The 24,212-nt window shown below is 36.4% G+C and overlaps 1 protein-coding gene across 5 annotated transcripts in view; it reads left to right on the top strand.

The window, feature by feature from the left end:
* Positions 1 to 24,212, top strand: part of CNKSR2 (connector enhancer of kinase suppressor of Ras 2) — a 280,721-nt gene that overhangs the window by 218,800 nt on the left and 37,709 nt on the right. For all 5 annotated transcript variants that reach the window (XM_059384801.1, XM_059384800.1, XM_059384799.1 and 2 more), the window contains 7 exons: positions 415 to 463; positions 908 to 1,080; positions 3,872 to 3,945; positions 4,233 to 4,304; positions 11,331 to 11,398; positions 15,499 to 15,599; positions 17,902 to 18,448. In XM_059384801.1, coding sequence (XP_059240784.1) covers positions 415 to 463; positions 908 to 1,080; positions 3,872 to 3,945; positions 4,233 to 4,304; positions 11,331 to 11,398; positions 15,499 to 15,599; positions 17,902 to 18,448 — 1,084 coding nt within the window. The remainder of the gene's footprint in view (positions 1 to 414; positions 464 to 907; positions 1,081 to 3,871; positions 3,946 to 4,232; positions 4,305 to 11,330; positions 11,399 to 15,498; positions 15,600 to 17,901; positions 18,449 to 24,212) is intronic.

Below are 24,212 nucleotides of genomic sequence, written 5' to 3'. Positions count from 1 at the left end.
TATGGCCTGGGAAAGCACAATAAACCCGTTTTTTAAAAGGGGTAAAAAGTAGTACTACACACACACACATGTATGTATATGCATATATATATGTATATGTATATATGTATAAATATATATATGTAAGAGCCCTGAGTTTTACCACTGCTTTGTGCCCTGCATTCTCTGCCTATAAAAGAAAGACAATGATCATATCTTCTCCTGCTTCATGGTAGATTAGAAAGTTAAATGACATGATCTATATGAATTTGTTTTGAGTTTTTCTGTTTCATTTGAGTCTTTGGAGAAAGAAAATGCTTTCTCTGGCCTGAGTTGAGAGTCATTGTTCAGCTCTGGAGAGTTCTGTACAGCATGCTAGCACTGTGGATGGTACCCTGAGTGTCAAATAACATTCTTCCCTTCCTTGGATTTCAGACATTTCAGCAGTCCTCACTGCAGCACAAATCCAAGAAGAAAAACAAAGGTAGGAAAAAGAAATGAAATGAAATCTATAGCTATTTATTTTGCACCGTGATAATCACCAGCATACTTCACGCATCCTCTCTTGCCTGAGCCCATGGTGGTTTGGAAGATCACAACCCCCTAGCAAGAGCTGCCAAGACCAGCTTCTCTTTCAAGTCAATTATGATGAAGGGGTACCATTTACAATAAGAGGTCTCAATGGGTTTTGAGACTGGGATTACACACTCCTGATTCCTTTGCATGTCACTTAGGTGGGGGGAAAGGTACTGAAGATTTCCATAGAGTTTTCCATATTCCATATTTTCCATATTCTGATACAATGTAAAAATAAGAATTTTTAAGGTTATTAAGTACCCAGACTTATCTTTATGAGCTATAGACTAATCTTCTACCTTCACACTTGTATGAAATTTAAAGAGCATTTTTACCCACTATGATCTTTTAGGTCCTATAGCTGGCAAGAGCAAAAGACGAATTTCTTGCAAAGATCTTGGCCGAGGTGACTGTGAAGGTTGGCTTTGGAAAAAGAAAGATGCAAAGAGTTATTTTTCACAGAAATGGAAGAAATATTGGTTTGTCCTAAAGGATGCATCCCTATACTGGTATATTAATGAGGAGGTAAGACAAAGCACACTTTGTTTTCTCATCCATTTTCTGTCTTTAACCCAAAGAACCACCATTTGGGGACTTAAATTTTAAAATCATATAACCACCTTAATTTCAATTCAGGAGAGTTCCACTAGTTATTTTTTAATCTGCCTTCTTAAAATGATTGCATTTTAGGGTTATGGAAAGAGTTGTCTCAATTATTCAAATGTGGCAACATATCTAAAAATACAACACAGATAAAATTCTGTGTATCTAATTCAAAATTCCAAACTAATTCTAGTGATAGCTTAACTAGAAGGATTATACATGGAATTTGAAATAGATTTTTAAATATCTCAGTTTTGCTCGAGGTTTTAAATTTTTTTTCTGTTTTCTTGGAGGAACAAAGTTCTTTAATAATTTAAGTAAATTAATAGCACTTGAATTTGTTTTTCTTAAAGAAAACGTGAACTAGAAGACTAGCTTTGAAAATCTGCAAGTATTCATTTCATTTGGCCCAATTGAGGGGTTAGGGAAGGGGAGTGTATATAGTATATTTAAATTGTTCTTATGATTTTCTGTTTCATTTGCAGTAAACAGATATTTATCCAGAGTAATTATATCATAACCTACCACCTATCACAACAGATATGCAACAGTATACCTTATTTGTTGACATTTCTTTGTCTCTGCATTTATTTTCATTCTTTGGTGATAGTTATCTATCAGTTCACCTTAGTAAGATTTTTTTTAACAATAATTTCTATTGTTAACTTGTTTTCTTAAAAAATGGACATGGTTTAATAGAGTGTGCTAGCTAAATAAATGAATGTTAGGACGTTCATCAATTTGCATTTGAAGATTAATTTTTGAAATATAATTTAACATAATTGTGCTTATTACTATAACAAAATGTCTAGAGGAGTTGTGTTTTTCATGGTTAAGAGAATAGATTTAACCCATCTGAGTTTTGATGCATCAGTTTCCTCAACTACAAAAAGGGAGAGTAATAATAGTACCTAGCTCACTGGGCTATCATATGGATGAAATGAATCAGTTCATGTAAAGCCGCTTAGAACAATGCCTGGCATACACCCAGTACTCCGTAATATGCTGTTAGTAATATTTTTCAAATTGACCTCATATTTCATTTGTAAAATCTTAAAGTAACATTTTGCTATCAACATAAGTGCCAATATTATATAGAAGGATTTAGTTATTTTCTGTGCTTTTGATATTATCTGTGCCAATCAATCATACAATTACATAAAAAGCCTTCTATTTCACTAAGTGTATCTTATTTTATATATAAAAAACAATTTTTCCAATACTTTCATTTAACATCTATCAAATACTTTTTGTATGCCAACCAAAAAGTTATCAAAATATAGTCTTCATTTCTCTTTAAGTTCACTTGCAGATTTGTCTGCTGTATGCTATATTATATTCTTTCAAAATGTAAGTGAAAAAAATATAAGAATCTTTTATTTTATTTTATTATTTTTTTTATTTTGAACAGTAGCTAAGTTTCATTTAGAGTTGTTACTGTGTTAGCCTTGTGAGAAGTGAATGAATAATTCCATTGCATAATAAGAATACCAGCGTGCTTTTTTAGGAGAAATGTAAAAATCCCTCATCACATCATTAGGGGAAGATACTATCTATCCCAAAAATATTTTAAACCATTCAGAATTTAGAATTTTAAAGTTAAAGATATCAAGATTGATCTAGCAGACATCAAAATTGATATAATTTTTTATTTTTTATCGAAAAAGAGATTTGAAATTATTGCATTTACCTCAAAGTTGTAAGAAAAAACTACTCAAATATTGAAAAATTTTGAAAAAGTCATAAACTCTCTTTTTTTATAACATACATTTCAGTCACTATCAGTAATATCAGATTTTTATTAAGTTTTACATTTATACATACATACTGAAAGAATTAAGAATCTGTATTTTTTTTTTCTTTGAGATAGCAGATAGGGGTATAGTATCACTTGAACTTGATATACAAGGAGCCATGAACTGATAACACCACAGATCAGAGTTTAGGAGTAAAATTCCGAGGAGCCTGGTCGTGTCCATGAAAAGGAAAACAAAAATGAAATTATTTAGCCAAAGGTAGTCTTAACCTAATTGGAATAACTTATATCTAACATAAGATTTTGGATAACTCTCCTGTCTCATTTTTCCTTGCCACATTAGAGGGAGGAGGATTTTATGCATTTCATTCAATTGTTCAAGTAGAAAATGACTTTTATATATATAGCATTCATAGGTAGATATTTGAAGGTAGATATTTGAAGATCAAATTAACTTATTTCATTTATAAAATCTTGAATACACAGCATACTTAATTCAGGTTTGAGAAAAGACATTTTTAGAGGCAGAAAAGGAATTGAATTAGTAAACTTTGATGTATTTTACATCTGAACATTAAAAATTACAGAAAATTATGAATGGTGAATGTGGACTGAAGTTATTTTATCTGTTATAAAAGTATGTAAGCATTCTGGTGAGAAAATTACTTATAAAACATGTTTCACTTTGACAGTTTAAAGAATTTTCTATTTCTAATATAAGAAGTATTTTTCAAAATTTTTGTGTATATCCTAATTTGTAGTGGTCTAAATGTTTAAAGTATATCTTCAATTTAATAGAATATAACAAATAAGAGTGGGACTATAATCTCAAAAATGTCAAATTTAAAAATTAAATGACCAGATTTATTAGTATAGATTTTTACAGCATAGTTACATAGCATTATCAGCTTCAACCCTTTGTGTATAATATCCTAAATAAGAGTGTTACCTCTTTAGGATGAAAAAGCAGAAGGATTCATCAGTCTGCCTGAATTTAAAATTGATAGAGCCAGTGAATGCCGCAAGAAATAGTAAGTTGATTTTATTTGGGGAGAGGGAGAGAAAAGAAGGGGTTTTTTTTGTTTTAATTTCTAGCTTTTAAATTATAGGTTACTTGTCTAATGCTTTCAAATTGAGGTAATAAGAAAGCAGTTTGTGGGCAGAAAATTGAGTTTTTTACTGATTTCTGTCATCATGGCAAAAGCATTATATGTGTGAACTCAGGTTAGATGTTGAGATAATTTTACCCATAAAAATTATTGGTTCTAACTTATTCCCAATTTGAAATAAAATAAGTGTACTTTGTTTCCTTTTTCAGTGCATTCAAAGCCTGTCATCCTAAAATCAAAAGCTTTTATTTTGCTGCTGAACATCTTGATGATATGAACAGGTAAAATGTTACTTAAATTTCAAAGCACTTAGAAAGTCAGTTAGGCTTAGAATTCTAAGCTTTCCACATTAATGTTAGAGAATAATGTCACCATGATCGATCAGTTTAAAATAAAATGGACTCGGGCATAGCTGCATCTAGCCTTAGCTAATTTCAGAGAACAGCATTTTAAAGGTCAAAATGAACCTGTTGACTATTTATCGAGTTTACAAAAAATGTGCCTGAATCCATATATAGACCCTTAAAAGAAAATCCACTGTAAAAAAAAAAAAAAAAAAGGTTTTTTTTTTTCAAAAGTCCATTTCAAGAATGTGTCTTCAAATTTATTTCCAGGTGGGGAGAAAAGATAATTACAAAAAAAACCCTGACATTTCCAAGTGCTGAGCATTTATGGCACAACATCCATCTCAATTATTCAGTCCTAAGCAAAATTAGTATTTCTTTTTGTCATATTTCTTCTATCACTGGACAAGATTATACTGCCAAGTGATTAAATGGCAACATGGTTATTTGGGGCTGTTGGAGGGGAGGAAGAAATATATATATATTTTTACATATATACATATCTCCGTCATCTATAACATTCTGCACCAGGTTTCCACTTTAACTTTTATGAATTTGATGTCTTCCTTTTCCTTCCTTTCCCATCTCTCATTTCTAGACTTACAGAAATTGGATTTAAGATTCAGATTTTTCCTTTTCACAGGTCTTCCATAGGCAGTGCACATGACATATATAACTTGACAACAACTAGGGAGAGGCAGCATAACACAGTGATTAAGAGCATAGACTTTGGAACCAGACTGTCCAAATCCTAGCTCTCGCACTTACTAGCTGTGTGACCTTGGCTATAGAACTGGACCTCTTTATGCCAGGTATTGGCCCCTTTTAAAAATGGTCATAATAACCATCTCCACCCAATGGACTATAGTGAGGAGCAAATGAACACACATAAAGGGCTTAGAACAGTGCCTTTTCAATTATAAGTGCTATTTAACTGTTTGCTGGCAATACATATTCCTTTTATGTACTTTGGGCTCTTAGCCCATTTACCTTTCTTTGTGTGTCTCCAAAAAAACTGGTATCCTGGTTTTTTTTTTTTTTTAAGGTTTATTTATTTATTTGAGAGAGAGATGGAGCAAGAGAACAGGGTGGAGAGGGGCAGAGGAAGAGGGAAAAAGAAAGTTTTAGGCAGGCTCCACAATGAGAGGAGAGCCCCAGGTGGGGCTCTGAAATCATGACCTGAGCTGAAACCAAGAGTCAGACACTTAACTGACTGATCCACCCAGGTGCCCCCAGTATCCAGATTTTTTTTTTTAAATTTTATTTATTTATTTATTTTTATTTATTTGACAGAGAGAGATCACAAGTAGGCCGAGAGGCAGGCAGAGAGAGAGGAAGGCAGAGAGAGAGGAAGGGAAGCAGGCTCCCCACTGAGCAGAGAGCCAGATGCGGGGCTCCATCCCAGGACCCCGGGATCATGACCTGAGCCGAAGGCAGAGGCTTAACCCACTGAGCCACCCAGGCGCCCCTCCAGATATTTTTAAACACAAAATTGTGCAACTTTATAAATGTGCTTGAGCACACTAAATGAACACTTAATATGCTTTTATAAATAATCTTGTGGGGTTTTTTTGACACTTGGGAGTAAAGGAACAGTTTGTCCAAAGCAATATGAATACAAGGAAATGACAAAACAAGTATAGAGAACACTTGATAAAATATTTTATTATTAATAAGGGAACTGAATCTTTCTTGTACTTCCCACAATCTTTGTTGGATTTATCTTGCAATTCTTGAAATTTCACCTCTGGCAGTTAGAGTTTGGAGAGCCTTTTCTCCTTAATTTGTTCTCAAAATGAAAATGTTTATTCACATGCTCATGATGTGGGGGGAAGTTGTAACTCTCTATTTTGTATTTCAATAATGTTATAATTCTACTGTTGTAGTCACTCACTCTCTGTTTTATCACATGTTGAGCTCAGTGCCCTTAGGATAAAGATGAAGGGTTTACATCATGACCAAACAGAATTAGTTTTTAAAAATGAACATTATCCCATCTTACAAGATGGATACAATAGAACACAATCACCTCTATCTAAGAATTAGCATAACTTAATTATTTATAAAACATGTTAATCAGGGTATTTTTAGGCATTAAAAAGTGCCTTTTTGGGACATTTGGGTGGCTCAGCTGGTTAACCGGCTGCCTTCAGCTCAGGTCATGATCCTAGGGTCCAGGGATCGAACCCCACATCAGGCTCCTTGCTTGGCCTGAGAGCCAGCTTCTCCTTCTGCCTGCCACTCCCACTGCTCATGCGTACTCAATAAAATATTGTTAAAAAGAAAGAAAATGCCTTTTTATGAACTAGAAACCATTCCTGGTCTCCACTCCCTGCCCCATGTTAGCAAAAATTTCAAAAGTGTGTCATGTCACTATTTTTCCCTAATACTCCTATGGATGTATCTGGTTCAGGATCTCATAGAAAAAGCTAAACCAAACCCATGTGTTTCATTTTGTTTTTTCTAAGCAATGAGTCAAAGGGAAAAAAAAGGATCTGATCAAATATGTCATCTCCATATCATACATTTATGAGTTCTGTTTTATACTTGCTTGGTATATTATAACCTTCAGAACTGCATTGCCCTGAAATACTGAATCTTTTTAAAAATTTAAGTATAATGGACTTTTATTGTTTTTATTCCTTTTTTTATAATCATATTCCCAATGTCTACTTTGAATAGGCAAGTTTTTAGAAATTACCTGTTAATAGAAAGGAGGAATGCCAGTGCTGGAAATAAACAGAGAATCAGTGGTGGGAGAGATGTCCCCAACAATTTTGTTCTATAGCCTGATTGTTAACATAGCAGCAAGATAATCTGGGCATTGTTCATTCTATATACAACCTTTTAAAGGAATGTACCTAAGTCTTCAAGAGATTTTATATTTATAATATTATAATTATGCTAATTATAATATAAATATGAGCTTTATCTGCTTATTTCTTGATTTCTAAAGTACTAGCATAAGTATTTTAGAAGTATAGTGATTTCTGACATACACATACCCAAATTTACATATAACTATATAACCATTCATACATATACCATGTACACATTCATACATACACCCAAATTTACATATACCTATATATATACATACATATACATATACCAAAATGTATGTATATATACATATATATATATATATATATATATATACACATGGAATATTAAAATCTCACCTTCTATTTTCTGAGCAGCTGTAAGTTTGATTGTGAGGTAATTTGCAAAAACACTTTTGAGGCCCCCACCCCCATCCATCTGTTTCCTCCTCAGAAATGAGCACTGAAACATGAAAAAAAAAATTGCCAGTCTTTGTGAAATCTGTGGGAAGGAAACAAAATATCATGTTTCTCAAGTATTCTGAGACTTATTTACTGAATTCATTTGGCGTATATATTCCTTATCGTGTCAGCACATATGTCCTTGCAATTGTGAGGATTCATCCATTTCTATTTGGTAATTACTATTGTACATTTCTCCCATAATTCTTACTCAGATTTTTCCTCTCAATACATTATTCTCAGTTATTGACAACTTAATGAGAATGTTCACTTCAGGCTCAATATCCCCTTACCTATATTGTCTTGTTTTAAAACATTAGTGTTACAGTAAGGTGCTGAATGTAGACCTAGTATTAAAGTGCTTCCCCATCACTAAATCCAATGCTTGTATCCCCAACCAGTTTTTCTTAAAATAGCCTCCCCCCATTCCTAGGACCTTTGACTTTCTAATTTTTTTGCCTAGCTGTTTTTGTAAATGGCACTTGATACTAACTTGACATATGTTTATTTGTATCCCTATTTATTGTCTGTTGCCTTCACTAAGATGTAGGCTATGTGAAGGCAGACACTTTGTTTTGTTTCTCTCTGCATCCTTGGTGCTTGGAACAGGACCTGGCAGACATAGGTTCTCATGAAATATTTCTCGACTCTGTTAATGAATATATATCTCCTGTTATCATGGCCTTACATACCAAATTATACTGCAACAAGTATATACATAAGCCTCTTCTAGCTGAGGCTTTAAGGACAAGCTTATCCAAGACAGCACCAACAGCTGTGTGGTGTTCAGCCTTTTGTGTGTGTAGACACTGGCCTGAGTAAGCCACATACTTTCTGAAGAGTTTTTATCAAGAACCGGATTTTTCTGCTGAGAAGTAGTCAAATTTTTCAATTGTCTTCTGACATTTAGCAATTTTGGAACTCACGGAAGGCAGGAATTATATCTTACTCATTTTTGTGCCCCTAAAACAGCTCATTGTTCAGCATATATCAGGCATTTAGTAAATTTGTTGCACCGAAAAATCAAGGAAGCTTCTTTTTAGTTTTCTGATTCATCTCATAAGGAACTCATTGTTCTTTAACCTTCTGACAAAATGAAATTTTAGTGATGTCTTTTAAAATAGTCAGTATGAAGTACTGGATTAAAATCTAATAGTACATGTTCCTCTGGTGCTATTATCATCATTTTCAGCCAAAAAGCATCAGGCAGGTCTTTCTTAAAAGTGCTAAAAATTACCCTGAGGTACAAATTCAACACCTTTCTCACTACAAATGACCTATAGAGTAAATTTCAATTTTGAACTCTTCTTAGTTATTAGAGTCATTTTTTAAAGGTTATTCATCACGATGTTGACTTCTTATCATTTGTAATTTTATCATTTGTAATTTTCTGGAGTGTGGGAGTATATGCTACTGAATTTATTTGATCAATCTTTATTCCCTTTCTGTTCCAGTCCCTTCTTCAATTCCCCAAAATACTTGAGGTGATAATTACATGGTAATTATCAAAGTAAAGTTGAGCTTTAGGTGACTTATTCTTAAAATGAAAGCTCAAATATCCATGGAGGTGATTTTGTCAGTGAGAGACACAACTTTCTCCCCTTTTCAAAATATTCTAACAGTCTTCTACACAGTGAATACCGCTGGGCATAAATGCTGAAATATATGACTTACTTCAAAGCACATCATCTTCCATCTGACACAGGAGATAAACTTTTAGGAGAAAAAGATCTCAAATACCATTTTTTCTTAAAAATATATCTTGATCAGATTATTCCACACTTTAATGATGTTAACTATACTATTTTTTCCAAATTAAGATAGTTTGGAAGGGGGGGTTCTTCCTTAATTTCTGATTTGAGAAAGTATACGGATCACAGCTCAGAACGGACCAGTGGGAAATTGCCAGGTTAATTTAAAGATTTTATGATTCAATAATCTGAGGCAGTGTAAACAGCCAGAATAATGAACACAGGGAGAGATCTGGTGGGACAAAGATGGCGACTGAAATGATGCAGGCCCCTACACTGGCAATAGCAGCACTACTGAGAGAGGGAAGGTTTATTTTTAAGTTACTATTGTTTGTGGAAATAAGTTTGCAGGATCCGAACAGAGGTTAAAATTATGTTTGTTCATTTAGAAAACCTAATACCCTTGTATTTAGAGACACATTTCCAAAGTACTCCTGACGTGTTTTCCCCTGGATCATTAAACTTAAATAACCTTCATCAAAACTAACATTTCATAGTAAAACTTATTTTGACAAGCAAGGTTCATAACTTCCTCCCTCATCAGTATATATTGTATGATATTAAGTATCTGTAAAGGAGCATTTGTTCTGAAGACACAATCAGCAGTGATATTTGGAGTGCTTCTGAATTTGGAGCAACAGAATTAATAGGGCTCTGATCATCATAAAACCCTCTATATTATAGATATGAACAGGTTTGCCTAAGCCTTTTCTATCAAAATAGCATCTTTAGTTTGGGAACAATTTGTACTATAGTAAATTATAGCTCATTGAAGACTCCATGTGTCAAGAGTAGCAAAGAACACATCTTTTACATAGAATTATCTCATATATTCTTAAACATCTTAAAATAAATATTCTTATTACATTTTGCAATTTGGGGGCGCCTGGGTGGCTCAGTGAGTTAAGCATCCGACTCTATTTTTTTTTTTAATTTTTTATTTTTTATAAACATATATTTTTATCCCCAGGGGTACAGGTCTGTGAATCACCAGGTTTACATTTTTTTAAGGTTTTATTTATTTATTTGACAGAGAGAAAGAGAGAGATCACAAGTACGCAGAGAGGCAGGCGGGGGGGGGGGAGCAGGCTCCCCGCTGAGCAGAGAGCCCGATGCAGGGCTCGATCCCAGGACCCTGAGATCATGACCTGAGCCAAAAGCAACGGCTTTCACCCACTGAGCCACCCAGGTGCCCCAAGCATCCGACTCTTGATTTAGGCTCAGGTCGTAATCTCAGGGTTGTGAAATCGAGACCCTCGTCAGGCTCCATGCAGGACTTGGAGTCTGCTTAAGATTCTCTCTTCTGTCACCCTCTGTCTCCCCCTTCCCTCTCTAAAAATGATTTTTTATTTTAATTCCTATATAGTTTTATGTAATTCCTGTATAGTTAGTAAAATATAGTAAAATAAGCATTATTTTAATGTTTTTATTTTAATTCCTATATAGTTACTAGACTCTCTTATTAGTTTCAGGTATACAATGTACTGATTCAGCACTTCCGTACATCACCCAGTGCTCATCACGACACGTGCACTCCTTAATCCCCATCACCTGTTTCACCCAGCACACCTCACTCCCATCTACCTCCACTCTGGTAACCATAAGATTGTCCTCTAGAGTTAAGAGTCGGTTCCTTGGTTTGTTTCTCTCTTTTTTCCCTTTCATTCACTTGTTTTGTTTCTTGAATTCTACATATGAGTGAAATGATACGGCATTTGTCTTTCTCTGACTGACTGATTTCACTTAACATAATAACACTCGAGCTCCGTCCATGTTGTTGCAAATGGCAAGATTCCATTCTGTTTTCTGGCTGAATAATATTCCATTGTATATATACACCACATCTTTATTCTTAAAATAAGTATTTTTAAGAAGTAACATATAAGAAATTAAGTTGCAATGTTACTGATTTTAATTTTATTTTTCAGATGGCTTAACAGAATCAATATGTTGACTGCGGGATATGCAGAAAGAGAGAGGATTAAGCAAGAACAAGGTAAAGGGATATATATACTTCTTTTACAGTCATAGGGTTTTTGTTTTGTTTTGCTGTTATCTTATGCAGTGATTCGCTACTGTCATTTGAATGAACATGGATATGTCAGGCTGTGGTTATTGTTTTCTGGGCACTTTGAATCCAAGCCATAGCATCTTATAGGTAAGGTTTAGTAAACTAAACAATAGGGAATAAACTGAAATTTTTGGAGCTCCTAGTGTGGAGTCCATTGCTGTCTCTCTCAGTCTATTTCCAATGGAGGAAAAAACCTTGAAAAGTCTGTAATTGGTCTTAAATATTGACCAAAGTTCAGGTACTTGTTGGTGCATTGTTTTTTTCTGTTTAGCATTTCATAGACAGTTAAATGGACTTTTATGCAAAGAGCTCAGATGGATGACCCCTTCTTCCGTAAATTATCTCAACTGGTTATGTTTTTCAGTCCTCTTCATCTGTTACTCTGTGATCTAATGGAACTTGCCTCAGTATTGACCTCAGATTTACAAAAGACAATGTCATTATGCACAATTAAAATTTTACTGAAAGTTGTAGTCACCATTCCGAAGTTGCTTTACATTTCCAAGAAGTATTTATTGTACACCCTTGGAAACATCAACAGGTTTTGGAAATCTTTTGAGACTTTCTCAAATCAAAGAAATTCTGCAGATAACATATACATATATACGTACATATGTATATATATATGTATATGTACATATATATGTATATGTAATCTTCAGAATTTCTTTGATATATATGTATATGTGTATCTGCAGAATTTCTTTGATATATATATTATATATATGTATCTGCAGAATTTCTTTGATTTTATATATATATATATATTTCTTTGATACACATACACACACACGTGCACATACATACACACATTTCTAGTTCTGTCTCCAGTGGGCGTTGCCTATTTGTTTATGTGGAGATCCTAAAAACCTGTTTCCTCTCAGAGTAATACATCAGCCAAAACTTTTCTAAACATCTAAAAGCTAAAAGTTAGAGAGCTTTAAAGAAGATAAGCAGATCCCAAAACCAGTCTGTCAGCAAATGTATAGGGCAGGAAGTGGGAAACTTTCTGTGAAGAGCCAAGTAGTTAGTATTTTAGGCTTTGCAAGCCCATAAGATTTCTGTCTAAACTGGTCGAAGTCAGCCATTACAGTATTAAAGCAGCTGTACACACATGAGGAATGTTGCTGGGCTCCAATAAAGCTTGATTTATGGACACTGATACCAAATTATTCTTCCTCTGGGTTCTTAACCATTTAAAAATGTAAACGCCATTCTTGATCCACAGGTACATAAAAACAGAGAGCCTCATTTGGTCTCCAGGCCTTAGTTTACCTAGCCCTGGTTTAGAGCCATTGGGTGAGGGAATGAGAACGAATAGAGCACCGAACAGTGAGGAGTTAGGGCAAGGAGAGTTCAAAGAAATAGCAAACATGCCTCCTGCCAATACGAATATATCATCTTGTTGAGGATCTCATAGATACACCCTTGGAATTGCTTAAGAGAAATTAAAGAACAACAAAAACAAAAAAACTAGGGAGTTACATAAAGTAAGTAAGTCCTAATGATTGCACAGCATGCAACTGACTTAAAAAATTTGCTAAGTGGATGCAAATTAAAAAAAAAAAAAAAGAACCTGGGAAGGAGGCAGGATTAAGGAGGAAATAACTTATTAGAGGAAGTGATTGTGAGCCTGGTGTAAAGTCAGCAGCAGAGGGGAAGAGAAGATATTTTATTCAATATGAAGCTTTTGTGTGTAATGCCTTCAACTAGCACTCTGATTAAATTAAGGTGAAATAGGCACCCATCCTGCCTGAAATTACACTGAATTCTAGTAGAAAGGCTACTCTTAATGTAATACAGAAAATGAAATGTAAAAGTACTAATCAAGTTCTGTGGAAATTCAGCTGGAGAGATTGCTTCCAGGAGGGGAAAGGGAAAAGGCTTTTTGTCAACTCCATTATTTGAACTTGTTCTCACAGGATGAGAAGGAAGGAGAGTTAAGGAAGTAACCAACACAGCATCCCTGAGAGGGGAAATAGCATGGATATTCCACAAATAACGTGCAAGCATTCTCCATCAAATCAGCGTGCACAGGCAAATCCCAGCCAGGACTAGGAAGTATGTCAGGCCAGTCATTAAGCCACATTTCTTCGTTTTTAAAAGTTTGGTTAAGGAATAAACCTTTCATACTTCAACTTAATTTATAGGACTAAAATTGTGTTAAGAGTACTAAAAAGAAAAATACTAGTCTTACTTTTCACATTTTTTAAAGTCATAAAACAGTTCTTTATAGGTGTACAGATTTGTTCTTCTTAGGCAAAAATTAGAAGTGAACAACGTACTGAGGAAAATGAATCGTTGAAAAAACGTGATTTACATGAATAAGGAATCTTGGATTTTCAGGCTCAACTCTTGTATTTTATCACTTTGAAGCTTAGCATGGTCTTGATTTTAGTGAATTTTCTTTGTACCTGGTGTTATATGGCCAAATTTCATTGCGGATTAAAGAACTGGTAAGTTATATTGCACACGCAGATTCCAATAAGTATTCAGTCCAAGGATTCATGCTGCCCTGGTCATGTGAGTATATACTTCAGTGCCTTCTGGAGTGGTAAACATTCACTGGCAGAAGCTAATAGCTAATAATTCACCCCTCTCTTGCTAGCACTCTTAATGTAGCACAATGCAACCAGAATTTCTGAAATAATTTGGATTTCCACAGAGTGTATATTCCTCAGGCACTCTGACATAGGTCAGAAACATCTGACACTTTCCTACTTTGTGCATAATTAGGTCTCATGATATCTTCTATATAGAAAACAACTGGATGCCTGTGTCTACTCGACACTTCTATACAGTTCTTTGACATCTGTAGAGTATCATTCTCAGTACTGAAGTTAAACTTCATACAAAATACAGCTCTTTGAGGGTTGGGAATCTTTCACAAACATGCAAAGGAGAAACTAACTGCCAGGCACTTTTTATTTAAGTACCCAGTGCAGCTTGGAAGTGACTCTTGCATTGATTTAAATAAAAGTTTAGTGAATTGCTATCGGTAGCTTTGGAAGTATAAAAGATGTGGGCTTCTCTTTCATTATTTGTTGTTGTACTTAGAGAAAACAGGGTTACACTAAATTATGCCAAGATCACAATTTGGCTAATTGTCTGCTAATTATTTTTCTATATTTTCCCACCTTCAAATAATTTTTCTCCTCTTTTATCATCTGAGATTCATATGGGTAATGCTTACAGGTTTTTTCCTTGTAACTCTTGTAAAGAATTAACCCAGAGTTAAGAGTGGTTAAGGTATTAGTGGAACAGGTTTTGATTATTGGCCTTTGTGCTGTATTTCACTTAGCTGATTCATCTCTCGGAGTTTTTTTTCCTTCCCTCTTGTCTGAGGTCTGCCAAAACTAGCGGCTTACATTTTCTACCCTTTTAAGTAGTTCTGGAAGTTTGGAACTTGCGGCCCACATCAGCAAATTTGCCCTTTTGCATTTGGCAAGAATCAGAATTTGCCATGTGTTTTCAAGTAGAGGTGGGAGTGTGGTGTTATAGAGATTCATGTCAGCATGACTCTGGAAACAGCGATTGTTAGATAACCAGTGAATTGAAGCCAGAAAAGAGAACTGAGAACATTATTTTTGGAGCTCTTTATATCTGTAGATCTTTACAGATCTACAGATACATTGCTTTCCTTTTTAGGGTAAAATGATACACCTTTCAGAGGCATTATGTGTTATTCATTAATTAAAGGTTCAGGATAATTTGGCCTGAAATCTAAAGCACCCTAAACCCGATCTGGCTTATGCAATGTCTTTTTCTTAACTCCTTAAAATTGTAGCTGTGTATAATTGCTTGCTTTAAAGGTGGGAATTAGGTGATTGTACTCTTCCTTCCTCCTTCTTCCTCAAAACCCAGCTGAAAATAAATGTCGGTGGACCTGGAGGAGGAGGTGCTGGGGAGCAGAGTGTAGGAGTGGAACTTAAATTTCCTTGTGTTAGCTGGTAGTGTATATTCCTGAAAATATGGCTGGAAACATTTAATAGAATGTTATTGTATCTATGTGTGTGAATTTACAGATTACTGGAGTGAGAGTGACAAGGAAGAGGCAGATACTCCATCAACACCCAAACAGGACAGCCCTCCACCCCCCTACGATACATACCCGCGGCCTCCCTCTGTAAGTTGCCAGCAGACATGTATGTAATTTGGCATTAGATTCTTTGATGATATCCCTTCGTTTGTTAAAAACAGTTATGTGGTGAATTGCATGTCAGACCTCCGGATTCTTAAGAGGAAGGAAAACAGGGAGTCTAAAAGCAATAAGGGAAAAAGTATTTAAGTATGCAAAGACAGTTTAATCAGGAGAAATAGTCACCACAGATTCCAGGCATCATAAATATCTGCCCAGGTTTATTAAAATAAAATCCTACTTGTGTCAGAGTAGCCTTCATGGAAATATCAGCAACAAAAATATTTCCTTAGACAAAGGTATGTAAATGGACCTTATGTGTTTCCACACTAATGAAGTTCATTCCTGTGTCCTTCAGAAAAAACTCATAAAAATTAATATTACATCTGTATTGAACACACGTTTTAACATACAGCTTTTTAGATAGTCATGGGGTCTAGCTTAATGTATGTGTTTATATGGTACTCCAAACTCCTTAAACCTTATTCTGCGTATAGACTGTACTTTAATCTTTTAATGGGGTAAACAACTGTCCTGGTTTTCTTGGGACTATCCCACTTTATGCACATTTCCCAGCAGAAGTATTAAGAGCATCTCAGTAGTGTCCCAGTTTCGACAATATATTGCATGGTTACGGCATCATAAGAGTCAGTTCTGCCTATCTTGGGACTGAGTCTTCCACACAGGAAATGGAAGCTGAATTTAGGTGACAACAGCAGTCAACCTAATTACACCTCCATATTACTCTAGAGGATTTTAAATAAGAAAGGCACTACACAAGATGGTGACATAATTTGAGGCCACTTCTCAACCTTGGCTGTGTGTAAGAATCACCTCTGGAACATTTTAGAAATGCAGATGCAGACATTAAATCAGTATATCTGGGACTACAAAGAGCTCACTGGACTAGACTATGGACCTTCCGTGAACAGGGACCCTGTTGGATTGATCTACACATCCCTGTGGTGTAACACAGCACTGGCACTTATTTACTAAGTGCGTAATAAATATTTCTGAAAGAAACAAATGGACACTTTTTTGACCAATAACTAAAAGGGAAGCCACATTTTTAATAACAACTTTGGATGACAGAGTCTATTACCTAAGAATTTTTCCTGTACGTATACACATTTATTTAATGCAGCAGTTCACTGAGTGCAATAGAATGCAAGGGTGAGCGATAGAAATGAAATGCACAAACTCAGTGACAAGATATAGTTTGTATCATATTTTCCCTCTTCCCCTAAAACACCAGGGCCTGAATAATGCCTTTAAAATATTTCTAAAAGAGGAAGAAAGGGAAGCTGCAGCTTCATGACCAGCTCTTTAATCACAGCAGCATGGCGATTTCAAGAAAGAAACTATTTATGTTATTAACATGTGGGAAGATAAACTGCCCCCAGAAGATGCCACTTAACTTCTCCTTTAGCCCAAGGGGCAGTATGAACTTTCGCCTCAGCCAGGCTTGTCCTGACCACAGCTGCAGCCCCGTGTGCCGTGACCACATTTGATAAAGCTGGCTCCTTCTGCCAGAAAGGAGCCAGGCTGATCTGTTAGCTGCCAGACTAGAGTGAGCCTTGTCCCCAGTGGGGGCTCCTGCAAGTCCTTTACAGCATTCACTCGATGTTATATGGTATGTTCCCAAACCTGAAATTCTGGGAATAAAATATCCCATTTTTCTTTTATGTTTATGTACCCTGAGGTGCCCTTGCTCAAGGCAAATGCTAACCCCATCAGGGTATAATCTCATCCTGCCTATATTTTTAACTCTTTACAAAGTGCCACAAATTGAGCAGACCCTAAGAAAGAGTTTCCTTGGCGCCCATAGGAGGAAACATTCAGCTTTGAGGAAGAGGAGGGGTTCTGTCTGATTATAGGCATCTTGTTTTCACATCCAAAAGTCTCTCTCCAAACTCCATAAAATCCGGAAATATGAATTTGGCAACAATTGTTCACAGTTTCAAATGCATAGAGATTTTTAAAACTTCCCATTTTTGTTGTTGTTGTTGCTGATTTCTTACGTAAACATTCAGATTTTCTTATGCTTCACTGTAAAATTTTGCATGTTAATATGTGAGATTTTTCATGAGAGTCTGGTGGAGCTGCATTTGAACACTCCACATCTCAGTCCCTTAAAAGATCAGCCGGGGCCCAACTTTGAGAAGTCTGTGAACTTGACTTGTCATTAACTTGACTGGTAAATGTTAGCCGGTGGAAATCTAGCTTGTGCCTTGCTGACAGAGGTGGTCCGTTATTTCTATGGAGACTGACCAGAGGCTCCTTTCCACAGATGAGCTGTGCCAGTCCTTACGTGGAAGCAAAACACAGCCGGCTCTCTTCCACAGAGACCTCTCAGTCACAGTCCTCCCATGAGGAGTTTCGCCAGGAAGTGACCGGGAGCAGTGCGGTGTCCCCCATTCGCAAGACAGCCAGTCAGCGCCGCTCCTGGCAGGATTTAATCGAGACGCCCCTGACAAGCTCAGGATTACACTATCTTCAGACTCTACCCCTGGAGGATTCTGTCTTCTCTGACTCTGCGGCCATCTCCCCGGAGCACAGGCGGCAGTCCACTCTTCCAACTCAGAAGTGCCACCTACAGGATCACTATGGGCCGTACCCCCTGGCGGAGAGCGAGAGAATGCAAGTGTTAAATGGAAATGGGGGCAAGCCTCGAAGTTTTACTCTGCCTCGAGATAGCGGGTTCAACCACTGCTGTCTGAACGCGCCGGTTAGTGCCTGTGACCCGCAGGATGACGTACAGCCCACAGAAGTGGAGGAAGAGGAGGAGGAGGAGGAGGAGGAAGGGGAGGCAGCAGGGGAAAACATAGGAGACAAAAGTAAGTATGTTGGAGATGCTTAGCCTGTGTACACAGATTCCTAACCTTTTCAAACTGCTTATTTTAAGAAAATAGAATCTTGTTTCCCTTTTTTCTTAAAATAATGGTCTTGCTGCACAGGAAGTTAGGTATCCCTTGGTGTTTTACTTTCAGACCTTGAGTAATGTGGGGGACAGAAGATGGATAACGAAACCTATATCCCAGGACACCCAAAGCTAGAGCAATGGTTTTCCCCAGTTACCCATTTGCCTTTTAAGGCCGATGATAATCATTTCTTTTCCTTTTCATTCCTCCTCTTACCCACTTTCTTCTCCCTCGCATGCATCATCCCTTTGGTCCACAGTCATTGTCCCCTGAGTCTGGGTTAAGAAACTAAATGCTTCATACAGGGTGTTAGCAGAACCTTGGTTGAATATGTAAGTGAACACACAGACACACGTGCGTGCGCACACACACACTCAACTTCCTTTTCCACCATTAAAAGATTTAAAGGAAAAATTCAGAAGGGTTTTCCAAGAAGAAATTTCAAACAGCACTTCTGTCAAGTCCAAATAGTTGAAAAAACCAGTTTCCCAAAAGCATTTATTTACTTTCTTGGTATGTATATTGATTACAAAACTCAATTTATGTGAATCAACTCTTAAGAGAGACAAAGCCAATTAAGTAAATCCTCTGACTTGTTGGCATTAAGACTATATTTACTAATTATCAAGTTCTTTACCCAACATCCCTTACCAAGCATCTGTTTCTAATTAATGTGCTACAACGGGCCAGAACCCAGCTTATTTTTAAGGGAAAGGCTAAAACTCAGTTATTTTACTTAGAAAGAAAATCTAGGTTTGGTTATAAGTCCTGAATGTAAAATTACGCCCCCCCCCAAAACAATAGTGTTAAAGGGGTAGTATTAAACTGTTTGCATGTCTTTGTTCAAAAATGAAGTTTGGGCCAGTTAGTGCAGATGTCCCAAGCCAATGTTGGTGAAACCACAGTTGCTGGTCTGATCCCACTAGGGCATTAGATTTCTCTTTTTAAAGGATACAAGCAGAATATATACATCAGCCCATTTTGTGAGAAAACGAGTTTGACTGTGGGATATAGTACTGTAAGTTCTTCATCGTGACTGGAAAACAGCTCAGAGCTCACAGAGGACCAGCACGTCAGGAGCCTCATCCCCATGTTAAGTTTGGCTTATTTAAATGAGGCTCACTTTGGAGATGATTAACAAGAAAATACAATAGACCTCCTTTTATGGGATGGATCTTCATTGCATTATTTAACGGGAATTAAATTATATCTTCTACCCTCAAAATATGAGTCTCTTGTAATAAAATTCATATGTTAATGCAGTTTCCACGTGAAATATATTTTAGCCATATTCTCCACAAGGAGCTTTACAGAAGGTATACTATTGGTGCAGGAAATGGTAATTACCATCTGTTACCTGTCATGGCTTCCCAGCATTCACATTTATCAGAGATTATGGAAGAGTCTGGTGGAAGAAATACCTAGGAGCCACGTTAGGCCTCTGTAGGACTTCTGGCAAGGATGATAATACATTTTTACCAGTACGATGTTTACCGAAATTAGTACCTTGTTTTCTAAAATTTAAAGCTGAGTTAGAAACTGCGTTTCGACAGTCATCCAGGTGCTGCACGGTGGCTCTAACTATGTGAGGTTTGTTCAGTATTGTACAAACAGAGAAGGGAAAATACTTTATCTCTATTTTAAAATAAATTGTGTTGACATTTGCACAGCCCTCTGGACTAGAGAATTCTGTTCAGAAAACATCTCATGGCCGCAGGTAGAAGTCATTGATGCTATCTTTTTCGCTTAAGCCACTTACTCCCCAGTTCCTCCTGGCCACGAGTGAGGGAGTACTGGAGAGGAGAAGCCATATCCTCGGGCCTGAAAGACAAACCTGGGCCCACAGAGCATACATAGTTAGATGGCTTTCAAGTTTGCTCTTCCAGTGTCTCTTTTTGGCTGTTTGTTGATTGGATACATTTCTACCATATAGGTGCACTCCTAAGTTGGTGGATTTTTTCCTTCAGTTTCCCAAATGAGTCAAGTGGGGAGTTATCCAGTATTATCCATCTCTTTCAGGGGCTCTTTTTCTGTGGAATAATTGGGATAAAGCCAAACAACCATAGGAAGTGTGTCCATAAATCTAGTACTGCACATTTTGCTTTTTAATTCAATGTCGTGTGGCAGCTAATGCTATTTCAGTCGGATCTGCTTCACTAGAGGTGGTTATGCACTGTCGTTCAGGACCCCATTTCTTTCTGGACATTTCCCCCCAGATCTTGCTGCTTGATGTGTCAGTGTTCTTCAGACCATTCTCAGCAGAGCAGTGCATTTCATGGTCGCCTAGTAGATGTTTTTTACTTAACGGAATGTATGTTTGCCCTCCTAACGATCAACTTTCTGCATTACTGTTTTTGACATTTAGGGGTGTTCGACTCGATGAACACACAATTTGAGAAACATCAGTTTTACAATCAGTACTTTCAAAAGAATTTTTAAGGCCTAGTTAAGGGGTGTCGTGTTCGTGACTGCCCCGGGTCGGCCATTAGGAGCAAGTATTCCAGGCTTCTTATCCAAATTGAGCTACTGGGTGTTCTATTAGAAGAGCCCAAATTATAGGCACAAAAGAAGCTGTGGCCACGCCATCAGACTTGAGAGCACTCGCTCTGCCGCCGACAGCTTTGCCGGCATCTGTGCTTGTTATAGTCGAGGCCCCACAGTGGTGTGTTACTGTAAACCGGCCTGCTCGAGGCCAGCATTTGGTTTGACCTACTGAAGTGAATTTGCAGTAATCCAGTACAGACCTGCAGGGGAAATAAGTTTTGTGTCTCTAGGTCCAAATATTTTTTCTCAGTTTACCAAGAAATTAAAAGTAGAAAGCGTCAGGCAAGTGGGCAGGAGTAAAAGAATAAAATGTGAAAATATAGCCTGTCTTCTGCTTTACAGATGAAGAACTATGTCATTAACCAAACTCCTGTCTTATCATTTATGTTTACTTTAACTTTACATAGTATGATGTATATTATATAGTGCTCACAAGTTTACAAAGCAGTCTAAAAAGCAAGATGTACCTAAATCGGTGACTTAGATTTTTTTTTTTCAATTTCCCTTCTTATGAGGTATAAATTCAGCCTCCCTTAGGACAGTCTTCAATCTGTGTTCTCATGGTTGGACTATGTTTTCTCTGATTTTGAAATTCAATCATTTAACTGAATCATACTATGATTTTGCACAGGCTGAACTCATTTTGGTGTAAAATGGATGATATTAAAAGTACACAGATGAGACCTGTCTTGTTTTCCTTTGACTGAAATTCAGCTTGCATATTAATTATCCTGACCTACTTCACTGGCACTTGGGAGAAGACAAGTAATTTCCTATTATCCCAATTAGCAGTTTCAAAGCTTACTGAGATGTGGGCCTTCTAATACCTCAGTTAAATTAAATAATAAATTATGTCTGCCTATGCAACCTCCATGGAATATAAATCATAAAAGTTGGACAAAATATAAAAATATACTTCATTCAGAAATCATCTGCCACAACACTGAAATACTGTTTTGGTTAATGCAGTTTGAAGTCTACTTGGAATGGCTCTTTTCTTAAACTATCTAGTACACTGGACAGTTTAGATGAGGCTTTTCAAAAGCTTTATCCTTTTAATCCTGCTGATTTCCCTCTTTACTAACCGTACATTCTTGGTGCTTCCATATACTTGATGAAGTTATAATGTGCTCTTTTTCATTGTCTTAGAGATAAACTACCAGTATTCTCACTTAATCTACACATTTATTAGCTTGCTCTTAGAAATCTAAAGCAAGGGTGCCTGGGTGGCTCAGTTGGTAAGTGACTGCCTTCGGCTCAGGTCATGATCCTGGAGTCCTGGGATCGAGTCCCACATCAGGGACTCCTGCTTCTCCCGCTGATCTCTCTCCTCTCATGCCCGTGCTCTCTCTCTCTCTCTCTCTCTTTCTCTCTCAAATTAATAAATAAAATCATTAAAAAAAAGAAAGAAATATAAAGCAAAACCCCAGGTGTTTTTGGTTTTATTTTTGTTTTTTCCAGAGGTGAAAGGCGGATAAAATCTGTCAGCTTGTAGCTACAATGCACGTTAGGTTACCTGGCCAAGATATTGACTAATGCTTCCAAAGTGGGGTTTTCTAAGAAATGTATTTTTAAGTAATTTTTTTAATCTAAGCCTCCTTTGTACAGCATTGGTAAGTTAAGAGCATGTAAAATATGCAGCTCAATGGCCTAATATCTTGAATTATTGAGGCAGAGAGGATGGATAATGACTACCAATACATGGCAGAAGAAGATAGATTAATCCTCTTCAATCATTTTAAGGGTCCTAGAGTAATTTCCTGAAGAGTCTCTAAAAGCTATGAATTTTTATTTTTAAGAACATCCAGGTACAAAGTATGTGGGCAAGGGGAAGATATTCCTAGAATATGAAACTGCATAAAAGGAAAAGAGAAGCAAGTTGAAAATAAAAGTGTTACAGCACATTTTACTGTTTTATTGATTGTTGACATCAATTATACATAAAGAATTTAGAAGGGCATAATCACCACTAATATCTTCAGTTACAGTTCAGGAAAAGCTATATGAGGAATATGAATAAAAAAACATGTGTTAAAACCAGAGGGAAAAATAGCAGAGAACCCTAAATACGGCACTTCTGTGAAGTTTAAGGGCATTATGCTTGGCTTGTTATGTAACAAGTATATATAAAGAACACAGAAAAATCTAGAAAGTATTAAACAAATATTCTCTTAGTACCATATTTTCTTGAAGATTAGATATAGAGTCTAACTAAAATGCTGATACTGGTTATAGTTTGGATTTGTAATGACACCTCACTCAGCTGTTGACTTAAATGATGAGGAAAATTTATTATAATCGAGAAGTTCAGAGGTGGGTTGATCTGGAGTGAATTTTGTGGCTCTACCGTGTCAGGCCTCTCAGTTAATTTTCTGTAATGCCAATAGCTCTAGGCATCACTTCTTTATAAGACAGCGTCCCGAGAGCCAAAGACCAGCATGTAGGGCACCCTAACTTTAGTCTTCTTTGTAAGATCAAGGAAAATTTTTCCTAGATCCTTCCAGCAGACTTAGCTCCCTATTGCATTGGCCAGAGTTGCATCATATACCCCAAGAGCAAGGGAAATGAAATAACTATGAGTAGTTGAGACTAAGCTTGATTTGTTTTTAAGGTCATAAAGAAAAAAATGTACCAAACTGCTTGTCATTACTATCCATATGAGCCTCTCCACTGTTACATATGTTACATCTGCAAACAAATTTGTTTAAGCAGGGTGGTACTCTTTTAATGTGTGTGTGTCTGTGTGTGTATGTGTGTGTGTGTGTATGCAAACATATACCCCAGATCACATCACATCATTTAAGTCTTGGCACTAACGAAAGGTTTCATATCTAAAAGGGGATACATATTCTGTAAACCTGAAAATACAGCAAGTTAGATGGAATTATTGTTGACTTTTGAAATGAATAAGCATATTTTCCTATAAACACTAAGTGATCGGAACTTAGAATACAGTCTCTGAATATATTTCTCAGTTAAAATCCTTGCTTTGTCACTCTACCACTTGTAAGTGGTATGATGGATCAAGTTATTTCACACCTTCTTCATGTGTACATCATGTAGTAGCAGTACCCGAGGTTTTATATGGATCAAATGAGGCAATGGTAGAAAGCACTTAGTTTCCGTATCTGACACA

Source organism: Mustela nigripes, chromosome X, assembly GCF_022355385.1.
Source record: "Mustela nigripes isolate SB6536 chromosome X, MUSNIG.SB6536, whole genome shotgun sequence".
NCBI lineage: Eukaryota > Metazoa > Chordata > Mammalia > Carnivora > Mustelidae > Mustela > Mustela nigripes.
Note: the sequence above shows the minus strand (reverse complement) of the source record. Positions and strands in the feature narration are given on the sequence as shown.